The sequence below is a fragment of the Balaenoptera physalus genome, assembly GCF_965194825.1.
Source record: "Balaenoptera physalus genome assembly, chromosome: 4".
In the NCBI taxonomy this organism is placed as follows: Eukaryota; Metazoa; Chordata; class Mammalia; order Artiodactyla; family Balaenopteridae; genus Balaenoptera; species Balaenoptera physalus.
The window spans coordinates 59116114-59135789 of record NC_138891.1 but is presented as its reverse complement, the minus strand read 5'-3'; the positions used below and the strand labels follow the sequence as shown (position 1 = coordinate 59135789).

Genomic DNA, 19676 nt, shown 5'->3' with positions numbered 1-19676 from the left:
AGATATGCCAATGGAAGCAGACACTGGAGTGATGCCAATGCTGTCAGGAGGTCATGAGCCAAGGAATGCAAACGGCTTCCCGAAACTGGAAGAAGTAAGGAATGGATTTTCTCCTACAGCTTCCCTGCCAACACCTTGCTTTTAGCCCTGTGAGACCCATTTCCAGACCTCTGACCTAATAAATGTATTGTTTTAAGCCACTCAGTTTGTAGTAATTTGTTTACAGCAGCAACAGGAAACTCATATAGCCTAGAAACACAATGTCATAAAAATGCTGAAATCCCTTTATGCAACTAGTGTTGACTCTGCTTATACCTGCATTAAGGAAGCCACCAGCAAACTGAGAGCCAGGGAACCACAGAAAGGTCTCACAATTGATTCCAATATGCAACTTGGCACCCAGTAGAGAAAGACAGCATATTCCCACCTGCCCTGCCCCTCCCTGCTTCACAGAGCTAACATCATGCCATCGACGATATTCCACTACTGATGGGACCTGGCAGCCTCGGGGCCACACAAAGAAACCCTGAAAAGAAATAAAATTAGTCACTGTCTCAACTTACCTGTTCCACTGATGGATAAGAACCTGCAAAAGGCAGAATCGGTTTACGTGGCATTTTGCAAAAGGAAAAAAAAAAAAAAAAAAGAGCCATAAAGGGACCTCAGATTGTGAGAATAGCTTTTAATTTTAAAACAATTGAAGCAATAAATCATCCATCTCTCTTTCCATCACAGGCAAATAGTCTCCCAAAACATTTGCGATATTTTAAACTACAACTGTGATTAGTGCAAAATAAACACAAACTCTTTCAGGCGCCAACATCAAGACCTGCCAAGCAGACAGGCGCGGGCCACAGGATCAGCCTCAGCTGAGGCCAGGAGGAGCGGCCAGATTTGCACGGTATTTCAACACACCCAGCTCTGAACAGACAAAACAATACCGGGGGAGGGGAAACCACAAGAGAATGTTGCCCAAAGTGAAACAAATCTGCCCAACACCCTCATGGGGCTAACATCCTTGGCACCTGGAAGATGCTTGAAAAATAAATGCAGAGTTGGCAGCTTCTAGACAAAGCTGAAGGAACAGGGTTTGGGCTCGTTTGCTTTTGGTTTTTAATTGGGGTCTTAGATATATTGGTTCTTATGCAGAAAAATCTGCTTTCTGGAAGGCATTCTGTGCCTCACATTGCTCCCGACTCCAAAAAAAATGTTTGTGCCGCTTCTGTCCGTCTGGATGCTTCGCAGAACCCCCTTTCCATACCTACGGACCTCGCTGCCTCCTCACATCACCTGGTCTGGAGAGCACTGTCCAACAGAAGTGCAACTCATGTCTAATTTCAGTTTGTTTGGTAGCCACATTAAAAAAGGATTAAAAGGAATAAGTGAAACTTTAATATCATCTTACTTGATGTATCTGAAATATGGTCATTTTAGCATATAATCAATATAAAATATTGATGCAATATTTTACATTCCCTTTTATTGGTACCAAGCCTTCCAAATCTGGCGTGCATTTCCTGTGTACAGCACAACCTCAGTGTGCACAAGCCACATTTCCGGAGGTCATTAGCCACATGTGGCCATGGACAACTGTACTGAACAGCACAGATCTAGAGAATTATAACACAAACTCTTTCAGGATGATTTACTGAGTAGGGAATCTCCATGGCATTATGTGGGCGATGTTATACATCAACTTAAGGGTACAGAATCTTGTTCTGTAGCCTAGGATTTTTGACCTTAGGTGAAGGATAGAATCCCATTTTATCTAATCCTATCCCCCTATCCTGCTCCCAACACTGGCCATCTCCCCATTGATGGCCCGCACGGATGATGTCATTTAGCAACCGTGATGCCTTCCAGATGAAAAGACATCCTTTCTGTGGTAGAAAAACTTATTTGAGGATCATAGCTATAACTCCGTTAGAGTAAGATAATACTCCAGAACGGTTACAGAGTTAGCGGAAGGTAGTTCTGAGGCTTGTCAGGGCAGGAGGTGTTTTAAATAGATTTTTCATTTTTGAGGAAGATGGTAACAAAGTACCTTACCGACTGGGAAGTGGAGAGTTTCAGGAGTGGGAGAAAAAAAATGGGATAATCACCAAAGAAAGTAATTACCCAAGAAATTGGGACTAGAAGTTGGGGTGGCAAACACTAAAAACGAGGCAGGTTCTAAAGTGGGGTGCGAGAGCTGTAACAAAACAGAACCGTAACATCTAACCTCTATGTGATCCCTCGCGTCTCACATGTCTGACCAAGGTAGTAACTGCAGGAAAATGAAAATAGAATCCAAAGTTAGGGCAGAAAGGGACTTCTGAGCTTATCTGGTCTAACCCACTCATTTCAAGGAAAAAGGCCTAGAGAGGTAAAGCGACTCGGCCCCATCACACTTAGAAGTGGAGTCGGGCTACAAACCCAGGTGCTCTCACTATGAATTGCAGGTAAGGCTCCATCCAATTCAGGTCAAGGGAAAAAACAATGTCGGGAGTAGCAGGCTCAAGCTACGCCCTACAGCCCACGGTGAACACGGGGGAATGGCAAGCACATTCTCTTGTAGGTGGGAGAAAACAGCAAGTCAGTTCAGAACATTAAAGCAATGTTGACATAAAATGGCATTAAAACATGACTCTTCTTTAATAGTCCTTCCTCCATACTTTTTCTCTCCTTGAAAAAAAAAATCCCAATCTGAACCAAACTGGATTTCTGATTTGTTATGTGGGCATTTAGATCAATTGACAAAACAAAAACTTTGATACGCTCTATTTTCCAAAGACACATTCATCAGGACTTTGCACAAATGGATATCAAAAGATATTTACAGGAAGAAAGTGCTCTCTTTCACACATACACCCACGCTGTGAGAATTTTCACAATTACACCACCACACCTCACACAGAAGACTCCTAACAGGCTGATGATCAGTTGACAAAATACACACATTATTCCAGTTTTCAGTCATAAATAATCTCCTCTACATACATGTGTAAAATTAAGCAGTATATTCCACACTTTGATTCCAGGGAAGCCTGCCTTGAATATATTAAGATATACATACAAATACATTTATAAGCATGAAAGAAAACCAATATTTGCTCCAGTTTTCCCAACTCTCAATCTGAAATAAAGAATAGCACATATACAAAACTTTGCCTTGTAGAAATAGCCCTTTGTCTTGTGAGGCGGAAAAAAAGGCGGCCATATTCCACCTTCTTACGATAGGTTTAGGTATCAAAAGGGCTAAATTTCTTTTTCTGCTTAATGAATTAAGTAACGTGTAGCCTGTAATCTTATATACTGACTTTACACCATTCACTTTGCAAAATTTTATTATAAAATTTTTTAATTTGCTCAACATACACATGCCATCTTTGTCCACATTTCAATCCAAAGCCCCAATCCCCCTCCCACCCCCAGAAAAGGCCTTCACTTTGTAATAGCGGTGACAAGAAGCCACTTTTGATGTGTGTTTGGAGTCACTATTCTATGGTACTCAGCCCTAAGGAAACGGGACTCCGTAAGGCTGCTTAGCATGGGGGTTTCTGCAGGAATCAGGGACTCGTGTCACCGAGTGGGGCTGCTTTGGGGTGCCCAGACAATGTGAAAAGGTGACACCAGTGGGCAGAGTTTAGTAGAGAGTTACTGCCCCATGAGCTCCCTCCTTCTGCCAATCTCATTTGTTCCCGAACTGAAGAAATCGTGAGAGAAGAGAGGAAGCGTGCTCTACTAGGGCCCACCCACTGGGCACACCACCCGCTGCTCTTCAAAGGGTCAGCGCATCAGATCTCACCAGATCCTCAAAGCACAGTTGGAAAGAGAGGGCAGGGGTCATCACACCACTGTGCACCTAAGGAAAGATGAGGGACTTGCCCAGCTACGGGCTGCACCCAGGTCCCCGGGCCACAGGCCTCGGGCTCTGCATCCCTTGCTCACGTCTCCTGTGAGAAGGGCCCCAATCATAACCAGAACCCTGATTGTTCATAACTCACATGTCATAATCCAACTTCTGGACTTCACAGAATTGTGGAATTCTGTGCTGTATTTCACCCAGTTGGTTCTACTTTATTTTCCTACAGTCTCCAGGAAGATCCTTTCTACCAATCAAATGCATATTAAGCAGACAGCAATAAGTCCTTTTTTATTTGACTGAATAATCTGAAATAGAAATTCCAGAGACCCTAGCATTTGGTACAGGGCAGTAGGAAAATTACAGAGCACTATCGTTCCACTTTTTCATCACATCTGAAACTCTGATCTAATCCCAGGTTGCAACTAAAATGCTGAAACACTGCAACGGAAACGATGGTCTTTCATGGTGTCATATAAAGTTTCTTTGCATCTGAAACCCTTAAACTGCTGAAGATCACACTGTTGGTCACAGCAGATAAGCAGTGAAGGTAAGTCAGGAGGTGATTAGCCAACAAAGGGCAGAGGTGAGACTCTGGCCCCAGAACACATAGAAATGAAGGCAAGCAAAGAGCTGGGGGATGAGAAAATTACAGACAAATTTGGGGCACTTAACATGATTTCAGGGAGTTGTCATGTGTCATGGTAAGAAGAGACCAGCTATTTTAATTAACAGTACACACGACTATGCCTTGGAGAAAGGGTTGCTGAGAAACAGAATTCATCTACCTTTGGCAAAGAACAACACTGTGCTGCTGGGGGCATCTGCATTCATACGACCAGATATCACAAACCCAACTGAATTCTGCACAGCACTGAAAGGGACAACAGCCCTTTTTACGCCTGAAAATCTAAGCGGGGAACTAATTTTTTGAACTGTTCCTGAGTTAGAGCTTCTTTAAAATATTGACTTGCTTTTTCCAGCTATGCTTACTACCAACTATTTTAACCTTTAAAAACCAACCCATCACAGATTTTCTAGTTGACTATAAAGGTCTCACACTCTCAGTCGCATTCTCACACACATTCACACACTCGTATTATGAATTTTGATATGATTAAATTAAAAATATCTTTCATTGTAGATGTTCTAATCTACTCTACATGGAGAGGTCAGAAATCATTGTGTGTCATGAAAAAACTTATGTCACAAATAAAGCCCAGCCCAGTTACTGATTTTCGATATGAAACGAAAGCGGGCTTTTTGTTTATGGTGGGTAGGCGACACAACTGGCCCCATTACTTGGTTCCTCTGGAGGCCACTATCACTGACCCCCAAAGCAAAATAGAGGGCTGGCGGCACTTCCTGCTTTTGATGTGCCAGTGGCAGATCCCCACCAGCAACAGGAATACTTTATTTTTTTAACCATCCTCTTCTTAAACATTTATAAAAAGAAAAACTATCTACAGTAGTGTATCATCACTAATAGAAATTTCCTCCCAGTTCTACTTCAGAAGGCATCAAATGATGTTCTTTAAATAAACTATAAATACCCCATGTATTCCCTCATGTCTGGCTGTCCCAACTTCTTACGTTTGTTGTTGTTGTTGTGTTTTTTTGTTTTTTTTGGCAAATTAAAAAGGTGTATGGCTTCTTCTTGCCAATTTGTACGTCTGAGGTTTAGCTTGGTATCCTGCGGTAAAAGTACATGTAGCCCAGGTCTTTAGGGGGCCTTTCTGAGGCACAAACTTTGTGGTCATTGTAGATCACCCATCTGAAAACAAAACACAGAAGGATTTGATGGATTTAAGTCAGTTCCAGGAAACTTTGCAGGAGAAAGTTATTGCACCATACTTAAAAAAATCAAGATGGTTTGAGATAAACCAAACTCAAGTCTGTTGTATAAAAAGCAACAGAATGCTGGTGGAAAATTACAACTGCTTTTTTATTCTCAAGTTCAATCAAAAAGTAGTTCCTAAGGAGCCTCCAAACATTTCCACTTGTAGAAATCCATAGATGGCCTCAGAACTTGAGTCAAAGAAGTATGTGTTTTTTTCAGCCTTAGGTATAAAACTAGCTAAAAATCAGAAGTAAACAGACATGCAGTGAACTATTATACAACTATTAAAATGTCTTTGAAGAATATCTGGTAAAGTAAGAAAATAATCACAATATAATATGAAGTGGGAAAAAGCAGGTTACAAAATTATACGTACTGTGTACAAACTTTGAGCTTTTAGAAAAGTTGTAAATACAGACATACCCATACCCTCTTCCCAGTGAAAACAATGAAACAAAGAAAAATGTATCAAAATACAGACAATGGTTCTCTCTAGGCTTCCAAACAACACATTCTCTGTATGTTTTTATATTTTACAAATTCTTTATAATGAATTTCATGGCTTTTTAAGTTATAATTAAGCTATTTTTCTTAAGAAAAGTATTTTTAAAAGAGCTATCATGCTTGGTAATAAAAGGGATTCACTATAAATCAAGTTCCTGTGCTTGACTATTTTATTAATCAAGTTGAGAAGACAAGACTAAAAGACACACCAAAAAGGAACACAGTGGATTCCTGACTGGGGACCGGTCACTCCTGCAGTACGAGGTCAACGTACTACCAGGAGAGGGCAAGGTTACGTGTTTCTCCAGTGTCCATGCGGCCCAAGCACTGCCTCAAGCAGGGGTGCCGACCCACAGGCCAGGCCACTCAGTGGGAACTCAAGGAAGGGAAACCAGTGGGGCCCGTGGAGATCCAGCCCCGGAAGAAGGTTCTGAAGAGAGCAGCGGCCTTACACCCCACAACTGTCTCATTCCTAGCTCACCACACACCTAACAATTCTTAAGAAGCCAAGGCTACAATGGGGCAAACACTGGGTGTTGGAGTTTCCAGATAAAACACAGGATACCCAGTCAAGTTTGAATATCACATAAGCAACAAATACTTTTTTAATGCAAGTATGTCCCATGCAACAGTTGAGACATATTTATACTAAAAAGTTATTCATTATCTGAAATTCAAACATAATAGGGCATCCTGGTTTTCTTGTTTTGTTTCATTTTGTTGGCTAAACCTGGCAACCCTGGGGAGGTTCCAGATATGGACACACATTCTGCTGCGGGATGCGTCTTTACTTTGGGAGGTCCACTTGCTATGACAGTGAAGAGTGACTCTGAATACCAACTCTGACACAGCTGCAAAGGTCAAGCTATTTAGCCTGCCTGAGCCTTAGTGCCCTGATGTGTAAAATGGCTTTAAGAGTCTATCCCTACAAGACGATTATGAGAACCAAATGAGATAACATATGAAATACCTAGTGGAGTGCCTGGCACATAGTAGATCCTCAATAAAACGTAGATATTATTTTACCTTCTCAAAAAGACTCACCTTCCTTCCTTTTTGATGTGACAAACATAATGTCCACTCATTGTAGATGTTCCCATGTGACTGATGAACGCAAATAATTCATACACTATGAAAGAGGAAACAACTCAGTTACAAGGCAGCATTTCTAGAAATCAATAGCACTTCTGACCAGAATTTAAAGCCAACAAGAGTGTAATCCAGCAACTGTTTAGAATGAAAGACAGTCTATTCACTTACTACGTTGAGAACACACCCACCTACCCAAAGTAACAGCAACTTCAACCTGCAAATTCATTACAAAGCAGGACATGAACTTTACAGCTGACCTTAAGCTCCTATCTGAAAGGGGATTAAAAGTCCCACAGCCCAGTCTGGTGGCAAGCTCATGGGTCTAAAAGGGTAGTCCCGGCTCCATCACTTCCAAGCGGCATGAGGGTGGAGAAGTTGTTTCATCTCTCGGAGCCCATTTCTTCACAGAAATGAAAAATCCACCCACTTCACAAGGTTGTATGAGGCTTAAATGAGCAATTCAGACTAAAATACCACACAAATGTCAGGATTAGGAGGAAGACAGCAGATAGGTGTTATCATTTATAGAAAGGGATAATGCTCAGAATATGCATCTTGTGATTTCTGACTGGCTCATGATTATAACCTCTATGGGACCAAAAGTCAGGCTTCACGCCTTCTGAACAAGGAGATATATAGCCTCTTGGAGCTTAAGATGGATGTTTATTCTCTAACAAGTATCTCCTGTCATCTTGCACAGCATATGCTGTACCAAATCCACGGTGAATGAATTTCAGCTCATTCCCCCACCCACCCCCGCCCCCAGCCAATCCTAGGCCTGCACAACACCTGCAAAGTGGCTTCCACAGACTGGCACCAGTGCAACGCCGCAAACTGCTACAGACTACGACGAGACAGGTACAGAAACTGAGTTAGCGTTTACAGACTCCTATAATAATTTGAGAGGAATATTCTTGTCTGTTGAATCTAATTAAGGGAAATGGGCTTGCAGATTCATTGTTCTTGGTACTCAAGTTTTGTTGTATTTTACAAGTGTCCTGGTTCTGGACAGACCCCTTTCCTTGCTCCTCCCTCTCTCATTCTTTCTCTCTCTTGCTGTTCACCAATGCTCATCCACATATTCAGCTGTGAATCCCCAGTCCTCATCTTAGCCTTCAGCGCATCACATACTATGGACCACCTCTCCTCCTTCCCCAAACATCTGCCCCTAGGACATGACTCTCTTTTTGTTTTCCAGGTGCCTCACTGGCTTCTCCTCTTCTCCTGACTTTTAAACATTGGTGACCTGGGGCTCTGACCTCAAGCCTTTCTTCCCTCTGTCTTCTCTCTCTCTCTCTCTCTCTCTCTCTCTCTCTCTCACACACACACACACACACACACACACACACACACACACCATGTACATTCTCATCCTCTCTCTCTCTGCCTCCCCCCCCCCCACCCCTTCCCTCTCTGGTTGATCTCATCCAGTCTCATGGCATTAAATGGAATTATGTTCTTAATTTCATTTCCAGAATGTTCACTGCTAATGTATAGAACTACAATTGAATTTTGTATATTGGTCTTGTTTCCTGCAACCTTTCTGAACCGATTTATTAGTTCTAATAGTTTTTAAGGTAGATTCCTTACGATTTTCTATATAAGACCATGTCATCTACAAACAGAAATAGTTTTACTTCTTCCTTGCTTATCTGGATGCCTTTTATTTCTTTTTCTTGCTTAACTGCCATGGCTAGAACCTCTTTCACAATGTTAAATGGAAGTGGCAAGAGTGGACATCCTTGTCTTGTTCCTGCTCTTAGGGGAAAAGCATTCAGTCTTCACCATGAAGCATGATGTGAGCTGTGGTTTTTTGGTAGGTACCATTTATCAGGTTGAGGAAGTTCCCTTTCATTCCTGGTTTGTTGAGCATCCTCCCCTCAGCTTTATCCGTCTCAATTCTCCCGGTAACTCAGGACAAAATCTTGACTCCTCTCTCCCACTGCTTACACACATCCAATCCATCAGCAAATCCTTCAAAAATATATCCAGCATTTCCTTCAAAATATATGCAGAATCCAACGACTTCCTACCACCTCCACTAGTAAGCCCCAATCCAAGTTACCATCATCTCTTGTCTGAATTATTACAATAGCCTCCCCTCCTAACGGGGCTCCCTGCTTCCTCCCTTACCCCTACCGACCACTCTCAGTATGGCTGCAACTCTCATTCTTACAATGACCTATGAGGTCCCCCCACCTCCTTCCACTCTCCCCCTCACTGCACTCCAGCTCCTCCGGCCTCCTGGGTTCTCCTCAAACACACCGGCTACTCGTCTCACTGACAGAGAGGGCTTCAAGCCCCACACCTATGGTCCCTCTATCTGAAACTCTTCTTTCAGATGCCATATGATCCACTCCTCACTTCATCGAGGGCTGAGATCAAATGTCATCTCAGAGAAGTGTTCCTTATAAATAGCAACTCCTCCCTCCTTACACCCCACCCTCACCCCAACCTTGTTTTACTGTTGTCCATGGAGCTCAAACTAATATCATATCACATACTTATTTGTGTATTTACTTACTGTCTATTTCCTTTTATCCCAGGCTAGAATATAGCTCCATAAGGACGAGAAGTTTGTTTGGGATTTTTTTGGTGTTCTGTATTTTTTTTTAGTTTTATAAACTCACCAAATATATATATATATATATATATTTAATTTCATTTGTCTGTTTTGTTTACTGGAATATTCCAGACACAGAGAACAGTGCTTAGCATGCAGTAGGCATGGCTCCCTTCACCCCATGTCCTCACTTGTTTTTCTATATTTTCATATTGTATACATTTTTATAAACCCCCTACCAAAGTATAAATTGGGGTATAAATTAGTGAAATAATTATTTTAAAAAGAAATGAATCAGAGGGGATTGCCTTTCCCATCATTAACTAAGTTTTTGTCGCTAGCTATCACATCAGCTGACAACCCCACACACACACACACACTCACCAAAAAAAAAAAAAAATCACAGGTTTGAAACAGAAACCAGGCAAAAACAGTTGTGAATGATAATCATTTTGCCTGGCACTTAGTAATCCAGGGACCCTACCCTCGTCGGCCCTCCCCAGTGTTCCCCATCACTAAGAACCCATCCCCACCCTAGTAAACAAGAGAGAGTGTAGGCTGAGACTTTTTCATGTTCCTAGACCCTGGTTGGTTTTTAAAGCTCTTTAGGAATAATTTTATATCAAATTCCAAATCTTCAATTTGAGAGATACGGGGCTGGTCTCCCACAAGGTGGATGCCCTCTTAGAATTTTCATGGAATGAAGAGAGTATGTGATTCTCCAACCAAGGCTTTTCCCTCACGAGAAACTGTCCCCCAAAACAATGCCTTAAATAACTGAACAGAGTATTTAATGAGCACTTCTCACCATAAGCCAGGGTCATTTCAGTGAAACATTGCTCAGATACCAACAAGCCAACATTTAACAAAATAGACAGACATAGAGAAAAGAACAAATCCATACACTCCAACACACCCAAACATGTCATTAAGCCCCCAAAGGCATTTTCCCCTCTTTAGTTAAAAGCAATTAATTCACGTGTATACTCAAAATCATAAAAATAAAGAAAAAAGATTAGCATAAATCTTAGTCCTATAATTAAAATTAACTGTGTTTATCAATAGAAGCGACCGCTCCATGCATTATTCAAGGCCTCCTGCTAGGAACCAACAGCAAAAGAGAATCTCAATAAGTCTGCAAAAGTTCAACAGGTAAGAAATCTCAATTTATCTTTGTTTCCAAAGAGAAAGTCAAGGTGAATAAACCAGACAGGGAAGCCACTGCTGATTCTTCTCCTAGTTCCCAGAGGTCTCCCCCCAAAAATAGCATCACCACACTCTCAAAAAGTACAGAGACCCCTTTTTATTTAGATAGAAAAGGCATTTTTAAGCAAGGTAAATCAGTTCAAAAGTGCTGACTTGTAACCGAGCAGGACCCTATGGGGCCTTTCCGGGACAGACCCCTCCCCATATCCTCAGCTTCAGCTCCTCTCTGTACCTAGACAACAGTATTTGATGCACATTTCCCGAGTTATTTTACAGATGTGAAAGTCCCCACCAAATGGAAGATGTTCACTACTTGATGATCACAAGCACATGGTCCCCAGGCCTCCTGGAGCCCGAGGACTGATAATGTTAACCCCTGTGACATCACCCTGTTGCCTCACCATCAGCCAGTCAGAGAACTGTGCACGGGCTGATCCCATAACCTGCGACACACTTCCCTCACCTGTCTTTTAAAAATGCTTTGCCGAAACCTGTGGGGGGAGCTCGGGGTTTTTTTTTTTGAGCGTGAGCCACCCGTTCCCTTGCATGGCCCTGCGATAAACTTTCCTCTGCTCCAAACTCCGACGTTTCGGTTTGTGTGGTCTCACTGTGCGTCGGGCAAAAGAACTTGCGCTAACAGACTTTCAACAGGGAAGCTTTCAAAGTACCCGGAAGAACTGGACAAAACTGCCTAAACCACTTTGGCCAACAGAGTCCCTCTAACAAGCCAGAATTAAACTGTCTGAAACTCGCATCCCCACTTCCCTCTCCCAACAAAACCCGTCCTTTTCTGAACTTAGGAACACGTTCACAACCTTTCTAATACGAAGAATTTTTTAACATCAAAATTTTACCACCTCCACCCAACATAATAATGGATTGAACTTGATTTTATTCTTTGAGAAAGCACTGTCAGAAAAATTATATGCAAACTTGAAAAGTAGAACGGGTAGGCAGAATGCCCTTTTGTATCATGTGGAGGAAAGGCCACCCAAGGATGGTCTAGGGTAGGGACTGGCATACGATGCCCCACAGGCCAAATCCAGCTCACAGCCTGTTTTTGTGCTGCCAAGAAGAAAGGGGGAAAGAAGAGGAACAAAAATATGAGATGACAAGTGTATGGCCCATGAAGCCTGAAACATTTACTATCTGGACCTTCAGAAAAAAAATGTGCTGGTCCCTGGTGTAGGGGAATGAACTTAGCTCATCTCACTACTTACTACTGATTAAAGAAAGCTTCCAAACTTAGTGAAGTTACTTGTTAAGCTGTAGATTTTTGTCTGGGAAAGATATCGAAAAATTCTCTCCAGTGGAATATATATAGACATACCTCAGAGAGATTGTGAGTTCGGTTCCAGACCCCCACAATGAAGCAAATATCGAAATAAAGCAAGTCCCATGAATTTTTTTGGTTTCCCAGTGCAGATAAATAAAAGCTATGTTTACACTATACTGTAGCCTATTAGGTATGCAATAGCATTATGTCTAAAAAAGTAATGTACATATCTTAATTTAAAAACATTTTAAGGCTAAAAAATGCTAACCGTCATCTGAGCCTTCAGCAAGTTGTAATCTTTTTGCTGGTGGAGGGTCTGAAATATTGCGAGAATTACCAAAATGTGACACAGAGATACTAAGTGAACAAATGCTGCTGGAAACATGGCGCCAACAGTCTTGCTTGATACATCATTGCCATAAGCCTTCACTTTGTAAAAAACACAACGTCTCTGAAGCACAACAAAGCGAAGCACAATAAAACGAGGTCCACCTGTGTGGATGTTGCCTCCCATTTCAGTTCTACAAGGATCAAGCCAACAGCCACTGCAGATGCCCCCTCCAAAGTCTTCTTGGGACACTGATCTGCTTTTGGTAACAGATTGTAAAGTTTCTTTATCTATTAAGTAATCTGTTGTAACTTTCTGTATTTGCCTTTAAAATCTTTTATTGTCACTTTGATTCAATGAATAGATAATTGTTTCACAGTGACCTATGATCCTATTTGACCAAGTGTTTTAAAACCATTTGCTATCTTTGACTAAATTTCCCAAGTCAAATTCTAAATGAAATCCTTTTGACCTCTAGCTAACTTTGGGATGCTTCCAAGGGCCCTTGAAACAACCCAAAGAGAGGTATTAAACTTACTAGACTTATTTGGTATGTTAAATTACATGGGAAACATTGTCAAATAAGTGGTGATAAACCTTCTTAGGTTATATTATATGGGTAAATGTCATTAATATAGATATTCCAAAAATTATATGGAATTCCTAAAAATCTGGTATATCCTGGTATAATGTTACCAGTCATAATTCTGGTTATTATCTTAAAATGTTGTATGTCCTAGAAATAACCAAGGTTCTTATCAACTGCATTATAATATGCTTAACCATGCCATTTTAAGTCTTTTGTCACTGTGTCACCGAGTCCAAGCTCGCTCTGCTCACTGCATGACAGGCCAGTAAGTCCGAGACACGGTGCTGAGGCAAAGAATACGACTTTATTCAGAAAGCCGGCAGACAGAGATGATGGCAGACTAAAGTCTCAAAATAACCATCTTATCAGGGTTTGGATGACAGTTTCTTTTATAGCACAGAGAGGGGGAGGAGATGAGGAAGTAAAGTAAAAAGGCCATAAGTTTTGCAAATATCACCTGGAATGGCCAGCCTCGGGGAGGGGATGTGTTCCTTTCTTCTTTCTTGCAGCCATCCACAGATGGACAGGGTCAGGATGTTTGCCTAACAAAGGCACTTTGGTTTAACATTCAGCCAGAGGGGCAGGGTTCCCCGAGGCAGGCCATTATGTATACAGACAGTATCCTTTTAGTGAATAAAAGCAGCGGAAAGCAAAGGTTAAGGTAAAAGAAACAGATCCAACGTGTGGTCAGATTGGCTCGTCCCTGTTACAATTCCCCAGTGTCAATGTCCATTCCACAGTCTTGTGGAAAAACGGGTGACGAAGTCAGACGTATCTTCCTGGGAGTGTTCGCCATCGGTGCCAGTGTTCCAAACGTTGTTCCTTTCGTTCCTCTCTGGAAAGTGTCTCCTTTACTCCTGTAGTCTTAAAAAAATATTCACAACCTAAAAGTTGAGAGTTATGATCTACTCAGTGGGAATTCTGAGGGCTTCAATCCCAGGAGGCAGCATCTCAAGTTAAGGAATTCCACGCTTTTCTATGTATGGGAAAATGCAAGAGTCTGAGCTCACTGAAATCACTCCCTTGATATGCACCTCGGCTATCTGGGGCCTGTTTCCTGTATTTTCATACCCTGAGTTTCCTCAGGGCTCACGGCTCACATTGGAGGTGCAATCACTAACGACTGATGTGGCAGGAAATATTCCATTTCTCAGATCCTCTCCTCTTGGTCAGGATTTTGACCAATATTGGGGGACACTTCATGATCAAATTTGTCTCACGGCACTGGGAGGCTCATCCCAGATCAGGCGAAAATTCTTGATATGCCACTCCAGGTGCTGGTTTTCAGGTTAGGCCCTACTGATAATTAAAGATTCTCTGGATCCTCTATCTAATTATGATCCAGGAGACATTTTCCCTTGTTGCTTCTTCCCATACCTAGAATCACACTATTACAATTATTTTATGTTCTAAATGTGATCTATTTCCTCAAGACGTTTAGCCATAGAAGTTTTGTTGGAGGCCTGGTTATGCACTGGGTACTTTAAGAGACAACAATCTTATAAAACAGACAGGATATAAGTAATGCAGCTAGTAACATTGACAAAGACAGAGTGTAGCAGGGCGACACAAAGCACACACAGTTGGCTTACAAAGGTATAATTTACCAAAGTACTGTAAGTCATAATTAGTTTAAGGGGAAGGTTTTCCTTATACCTGGAAAACACAGATTTAAACCATTTTTCAGATAGAAACCATAAAAATTATAACCATATTCACCAGTTTACTCAGTCTTATGTAACTAAATCCTTCTTGTTAACAGCTTTATGAAGCCATCAGGTTTCCCATTAGAATTCTTCAATTTCTTACCCAGTTCACCACTATGGTCTGAAAGTCAGAAACTTGTATTTATCCAAAGCTCCTTTCTATAAATCTTCTTGAAGAGGAAGCATTTTTGCAAAGGTGTCAGAGTGAAACCATAACTGTCTATAATGACCAAAGACTTAAGGAGGCACGTTTAAATCTGATTACAATGCAATTGACAAAGTAACTTGGTTACTGCTGTGACATGGAACACTTTCAGATAATAACTAGAATTATGACTGATAACATTTTACCAGGACATACCAAATTTTAGGAGCTCCATATAATCTCTAGAATACCTGTATCATTTGCCATACAATATAACCCAAGAAGATTTATTACTTATTTGGCAACACTTGCCATGTAATTCAACTTACCAAGTGAACCTAATTAGTTAATATCTCTCTTTGGGATGTTTCAGGGGCCCTTTGAAGCATCCCAAAGTTAGCTAGAGGTCAAAGGAGCTTCATAATGTGATTTGGGAAGTTTTGTCAAAAAAATGTCAAAAGGGTTTAAAACAGTCAGATAGGATCACATGTCACTGTGAAACAATAGTTATTCACTTAACCTAAGTAACAATAAAAGATTTCAAAGGCAAATATAGAACAGATCACTTAAAACGCAGAGAAACTTAAAATCTGTTAGCAAAGGCAGTTCAAAATCTTAAGAAACCTTGTCTTCTTAACAAAGAGAAAAGCCACATTCAAGTTTTGCAACAGCTTACTTTTAAAATTTATTTACTCAAACTTATTTTAAACTTAGTCAATCCTGACCATGAACAAAACTCTTTTCTTGGGGTCCACTTTCCATAAACCTTCCATCACTTAACTCATTTTAGCACAATTCTAACTTTCAAGTTGTCAAATATCTGGAGAGATTAATTTTAGATAGACATTCCTAAAAGATAATTATTTTTTAAAGTTCACCTAAAGCTCTTATCTCATTTGCATTTTCTTTCCTTAAAAGTTTCTTCACATCAAGTTACTTTCCTTGCTGACAAATTTGCAACAGATATAACAAGATTTTATTTAGCTTATATTAAACCTAGGCACAATAAAAGTATTATATCTGATGACTCTAATTACATGTCTGTATTAATTAGATCAACAAACAAACATTAATACTGAATATGTCTCAGTTCACGTGAACCTGAAACTCATTTAGCTTAATTTTTCTTGTATTTAGAATTGTTTGGTTTGTAAGCGCTTACTTTTCTTTAAGCCAATTAAATAGAGCTCATCCACAAGTCAGCCTCAGCAATGTTATCCGAAGACAAAGACACATACAAGGACACAAGCACACAGAGACATCATAGTTCTCATTTCAAAATTTCAGCCCTGAGTCAGGTACAGCAATGTAAAACCCATCAGTTTACAAAAAGAGGTTGGATTAAAATTAGGTTTCTGGCAGATGGAACAAATCAAGCTCACTTGTCTAGATGGCTGAACTTTTATAGAAAAGACACTTAGGTTTTTTATTTAGCCTTGACAAGTCAATTTCTAAATTACTTTACCCTCTTTTCAAAGTTTGCATTTTAAAAAGATGGCAGAGATGAGGGTTCCTGAGAAGACCGGATAGGACATTTGCATCTCAAAGATACAGGCAAGTTCTTCCTAGGATGACTTTGTTTCTCCTTTATTTAATATTTACAAGCCTCTTAAGATAAATAGGGAAGGTAGTCAATCAACTTGTTCCCCACTGTCAAAGTTACCTGGGGCTCCTGTGGGGAAATTAGAATCTGACGCCTCAAGTCCAAGGGAGTCCCCCTGGCCTCTTACAGGATGTCAGCGCAAGGGAAACTGCCCTGCTGCGGAAGCGGCTCCCAGTCCAAACTGGGGGCCCTGTGGAGTCTTAGCTGGTGATACTAAATCAGGCTCCTGTGCTCCAAGGGTTAACAAAGAAGCTTCCATTTGATACCCACGGGTAGGGGAAACAGGAGGCAGTGAATATCATGGCGGCATGGGGGGTGGGCAGTTGGAACAACTGCCGGTGCAGCTTGCTCTTTTGCAAAACACTTCTAACTGCGAGGTCGTGTAATAATTGAGTGAGCCATTCAGGGGCCATCGCTCTTCTGATCTTACATATTGGGTCCACATTCTATTACAATAGTACATCATGTCTCTCTTAGAGGCTCACGGCTATGTTTAAGCCCATTTATCTAATATACGCCCCAAAGGGCTCTCCTTCGGGATGGATGGAGTATTTCCCATTTTTTATAAGTTTGATAACACCAAAACACAAAAGACGCAAACAAATTCCAACACAAAAGGCCCAAACAAATTCTAGCATCGATGCACACAAAACCAAGACCAAAACCAACGGTTCCCGAATCAGGTAGACTTACCCTACAAAACCAACAAATTAGTTCCCAAATCGGGTAGACTTACCCTGCAAAACCAACAAACTAGTTCCCTACTGAACCGGTCCCAAATCAGGTAGAGTCTGATGACAAGTTCCCCCTCCAACAGGGTACCCCAATCAAACAAACTGGCTTATCCCGTAAAGGAAAAGCCCAAACTGAGAGGGGAATATGTTCCGGGGTGTGTACGCCGGAGCGACTTACCCTACAAAATCGAGTTCCCCAACTAGCGACACAAAAGGATACACAAAACCAAAACAAGATCAAGACCACAACCAACGAACCAGTTACCGAATTGGGTAGACTTACCAATCTCTACAAAATCGAGTCCGTGGACTCGCGGAAGTTGGTCGGTTCCTTGCTTCAACTGCCAAGCGCTGGGGTAGCTGGTGCCGCTTCGGGTAATTTTGAAGGGAAGACCCTCAGGACAAATGGTCCTGGCGGCAGCCAGGGCCTTGCCCCAGTGTTCCCTGACCGGGGCCGGCTGGCCACGAGCAGCAAGGCTCCTGGCTGGCCAAGCCAAACTTGTTACCGAGTCCAAGCTTGCTCTGCTCGCCGCACAACAGGCCCATAAATCGGTGACAAGGTGCTGAGGCAAGGAATACGACTTTATTCGGAAAGCCGGCAGACCGAGAAGATGGCTGAAGTCTCAATATTTTAAATATTTTGACTAAATATTTTGACTAAAGTCTCAAAATAACCATCTTATCGGGGTTTGGATGCCAGTTTGGATGCACAGAGAGGGGGAGGAGATGAGGAAGTAAAGTAAAAAGGCCATAAGTTTTGCAAATATCACCTGGAATGGCCAGCCTCGGGGAGGGGAGGTGTTCATTTCTTCTTTCTTGCAGCCATCCACAGTTGGAGAGGGTCCGGATGTTTCCCAGAACAAAGGCACTTTGGTTTAACATTCAGGCAGAGGGGCAGGGTTCCCCAAGGCAGGCCATTATGTACAGACAGTATCCTTTTAGTGAACAAAAGCATCGGAAAGCAAAGGTTAAAGTAAAAGAAATAGATCCAACATGTAGTCAGATTTGGCTCTTCCCTGTTATAACTGTTTTACTCTGATGCTTTTACAAAATGAAGATCTTCAAGAAGATCCATAAAAAGGACTTTTTGACAAATATAAGTTTCTGATGACCTTTAGATCATACTACTAAACCCGGTAAGAAATTACAAAACTAATAGAAAACCTGATGGCTCCATCTAGATCAACAGGAATTAATCACATGGAACTGAATGATAAATATAATTTATAATTTTATGCCTTTTTGTCTGAAATATTAGTGGCTTTTAATCTTTGTTTTCCAGAAAAACTTTCCTCTTATGCTAACTATGATATACAACATGTTGATAAAGTTTACCTTTGTAAACAAAGATGAAACATTATCTTTTTCTCTCTACCTGATCCCCCCAGGATTTGGCTTCTCCAGCTGGCTCCCCTCTGGACTTGATGGCTTACTGCAATCCAGATTACAACTAGTTATACTAATCATGGTTTTAATTTGTTCTCTCTTTGTTGTTTCAAACTGCTTATGTTTTGTATCTCTCTGCTGTACTATGAACTTATTAATGTTACTAGCTATATTATGGCTATTCTATTTCATAAGATTGTTGTCTCGGGACTTCCCTGGTGGCGCAGTGTTTGAGAATCCGCCTGCCAGTGCAGGGGACACGGGTTCAAGCCCTGGTCCGAGAAGATCCCACATGCTGCGGAGCAACTAAGCCCGTGCGCCACAACTACTGAGCCTGTGCTCTAGAGCCCGCGAGCCACAACTACTGAGCCCGAGTGCCACAACTACTGAAGCCCGCACACCTAGAGCCCGTGCTCTGCAACAAGAGAAGCCACCCAATGAGAAGCCCACGAACCGCAACGAAGAGTAGCCCCCGCTCGCCGCAACTAGAGAGAAGCCCGTGTGCAGCAACAAAGACCCAAGGCAGCCAAAAATAAAAAATAAATTTTTTTAAAAATTAAAAAAAAAAAAAAAAAAGATTGTTGTCTCTTGCATTACCTGACGTGTAAACAGGCCTCTGACAAAATTAATGGTGGCTAAACATCTTGAGGCCACTGATCACATATATAACTCTATATAGAATAACTGTACTAGTACAACTCTAGATATGGAAAGAACCAATAAGGGAAAACATTTCCTGGATCGTAATAAACTAGTAAGACAGATGATCCAGAGAATTTTAGGTTATCAACAGGGCCTGATCCAAAAATAGCATGTTGAATGGCCTGTCAACAAAATCCTCGTCTGACCTAGGCATGAGA

At 41.4% G+C, this 19676-nt stretch overlaps 1 protein-coding gene across 3 annotated transcripts in view; it reads right to left on the bottom strand.

Annotated features, from left to right (window-relative positions):
• Window positions 1-667: 667 nt before the first annotated feature.
• USP13 (ubiquitin specific peptidase 13) overlaps window positions 668-19676 on the bottom strand; it is a 118463-nt gene continuing 99454 nt past the window's right edge. The window contains exons 20-22 of one of the 3 annotated variants that reach the window (XR_014262746.1): window positions 13700-14126; window positions 7233-7317; window positions 5772-5921 (exon numbers count right to left, since the gene is read on the bottom strand). Coding sequence is in view for 2 of the 3 variants with exons in the window: in XM_082458954.1 (XP_082315080.1) it covers window positions 5525-5618; window positions 7233-7317 (179 nt within the window). In the remaining variant the exon portion in view is untranslated. Of the gene's footprint in view, window positions 5619-5771; window positions 5922-7232; window positions 7318-13699; window positions 14127-19676 lie in introns of those variants that run through there. The other 2 variants (XM_082458954.1, XM_082458955.1) reach the window with 2 other exon arrangements.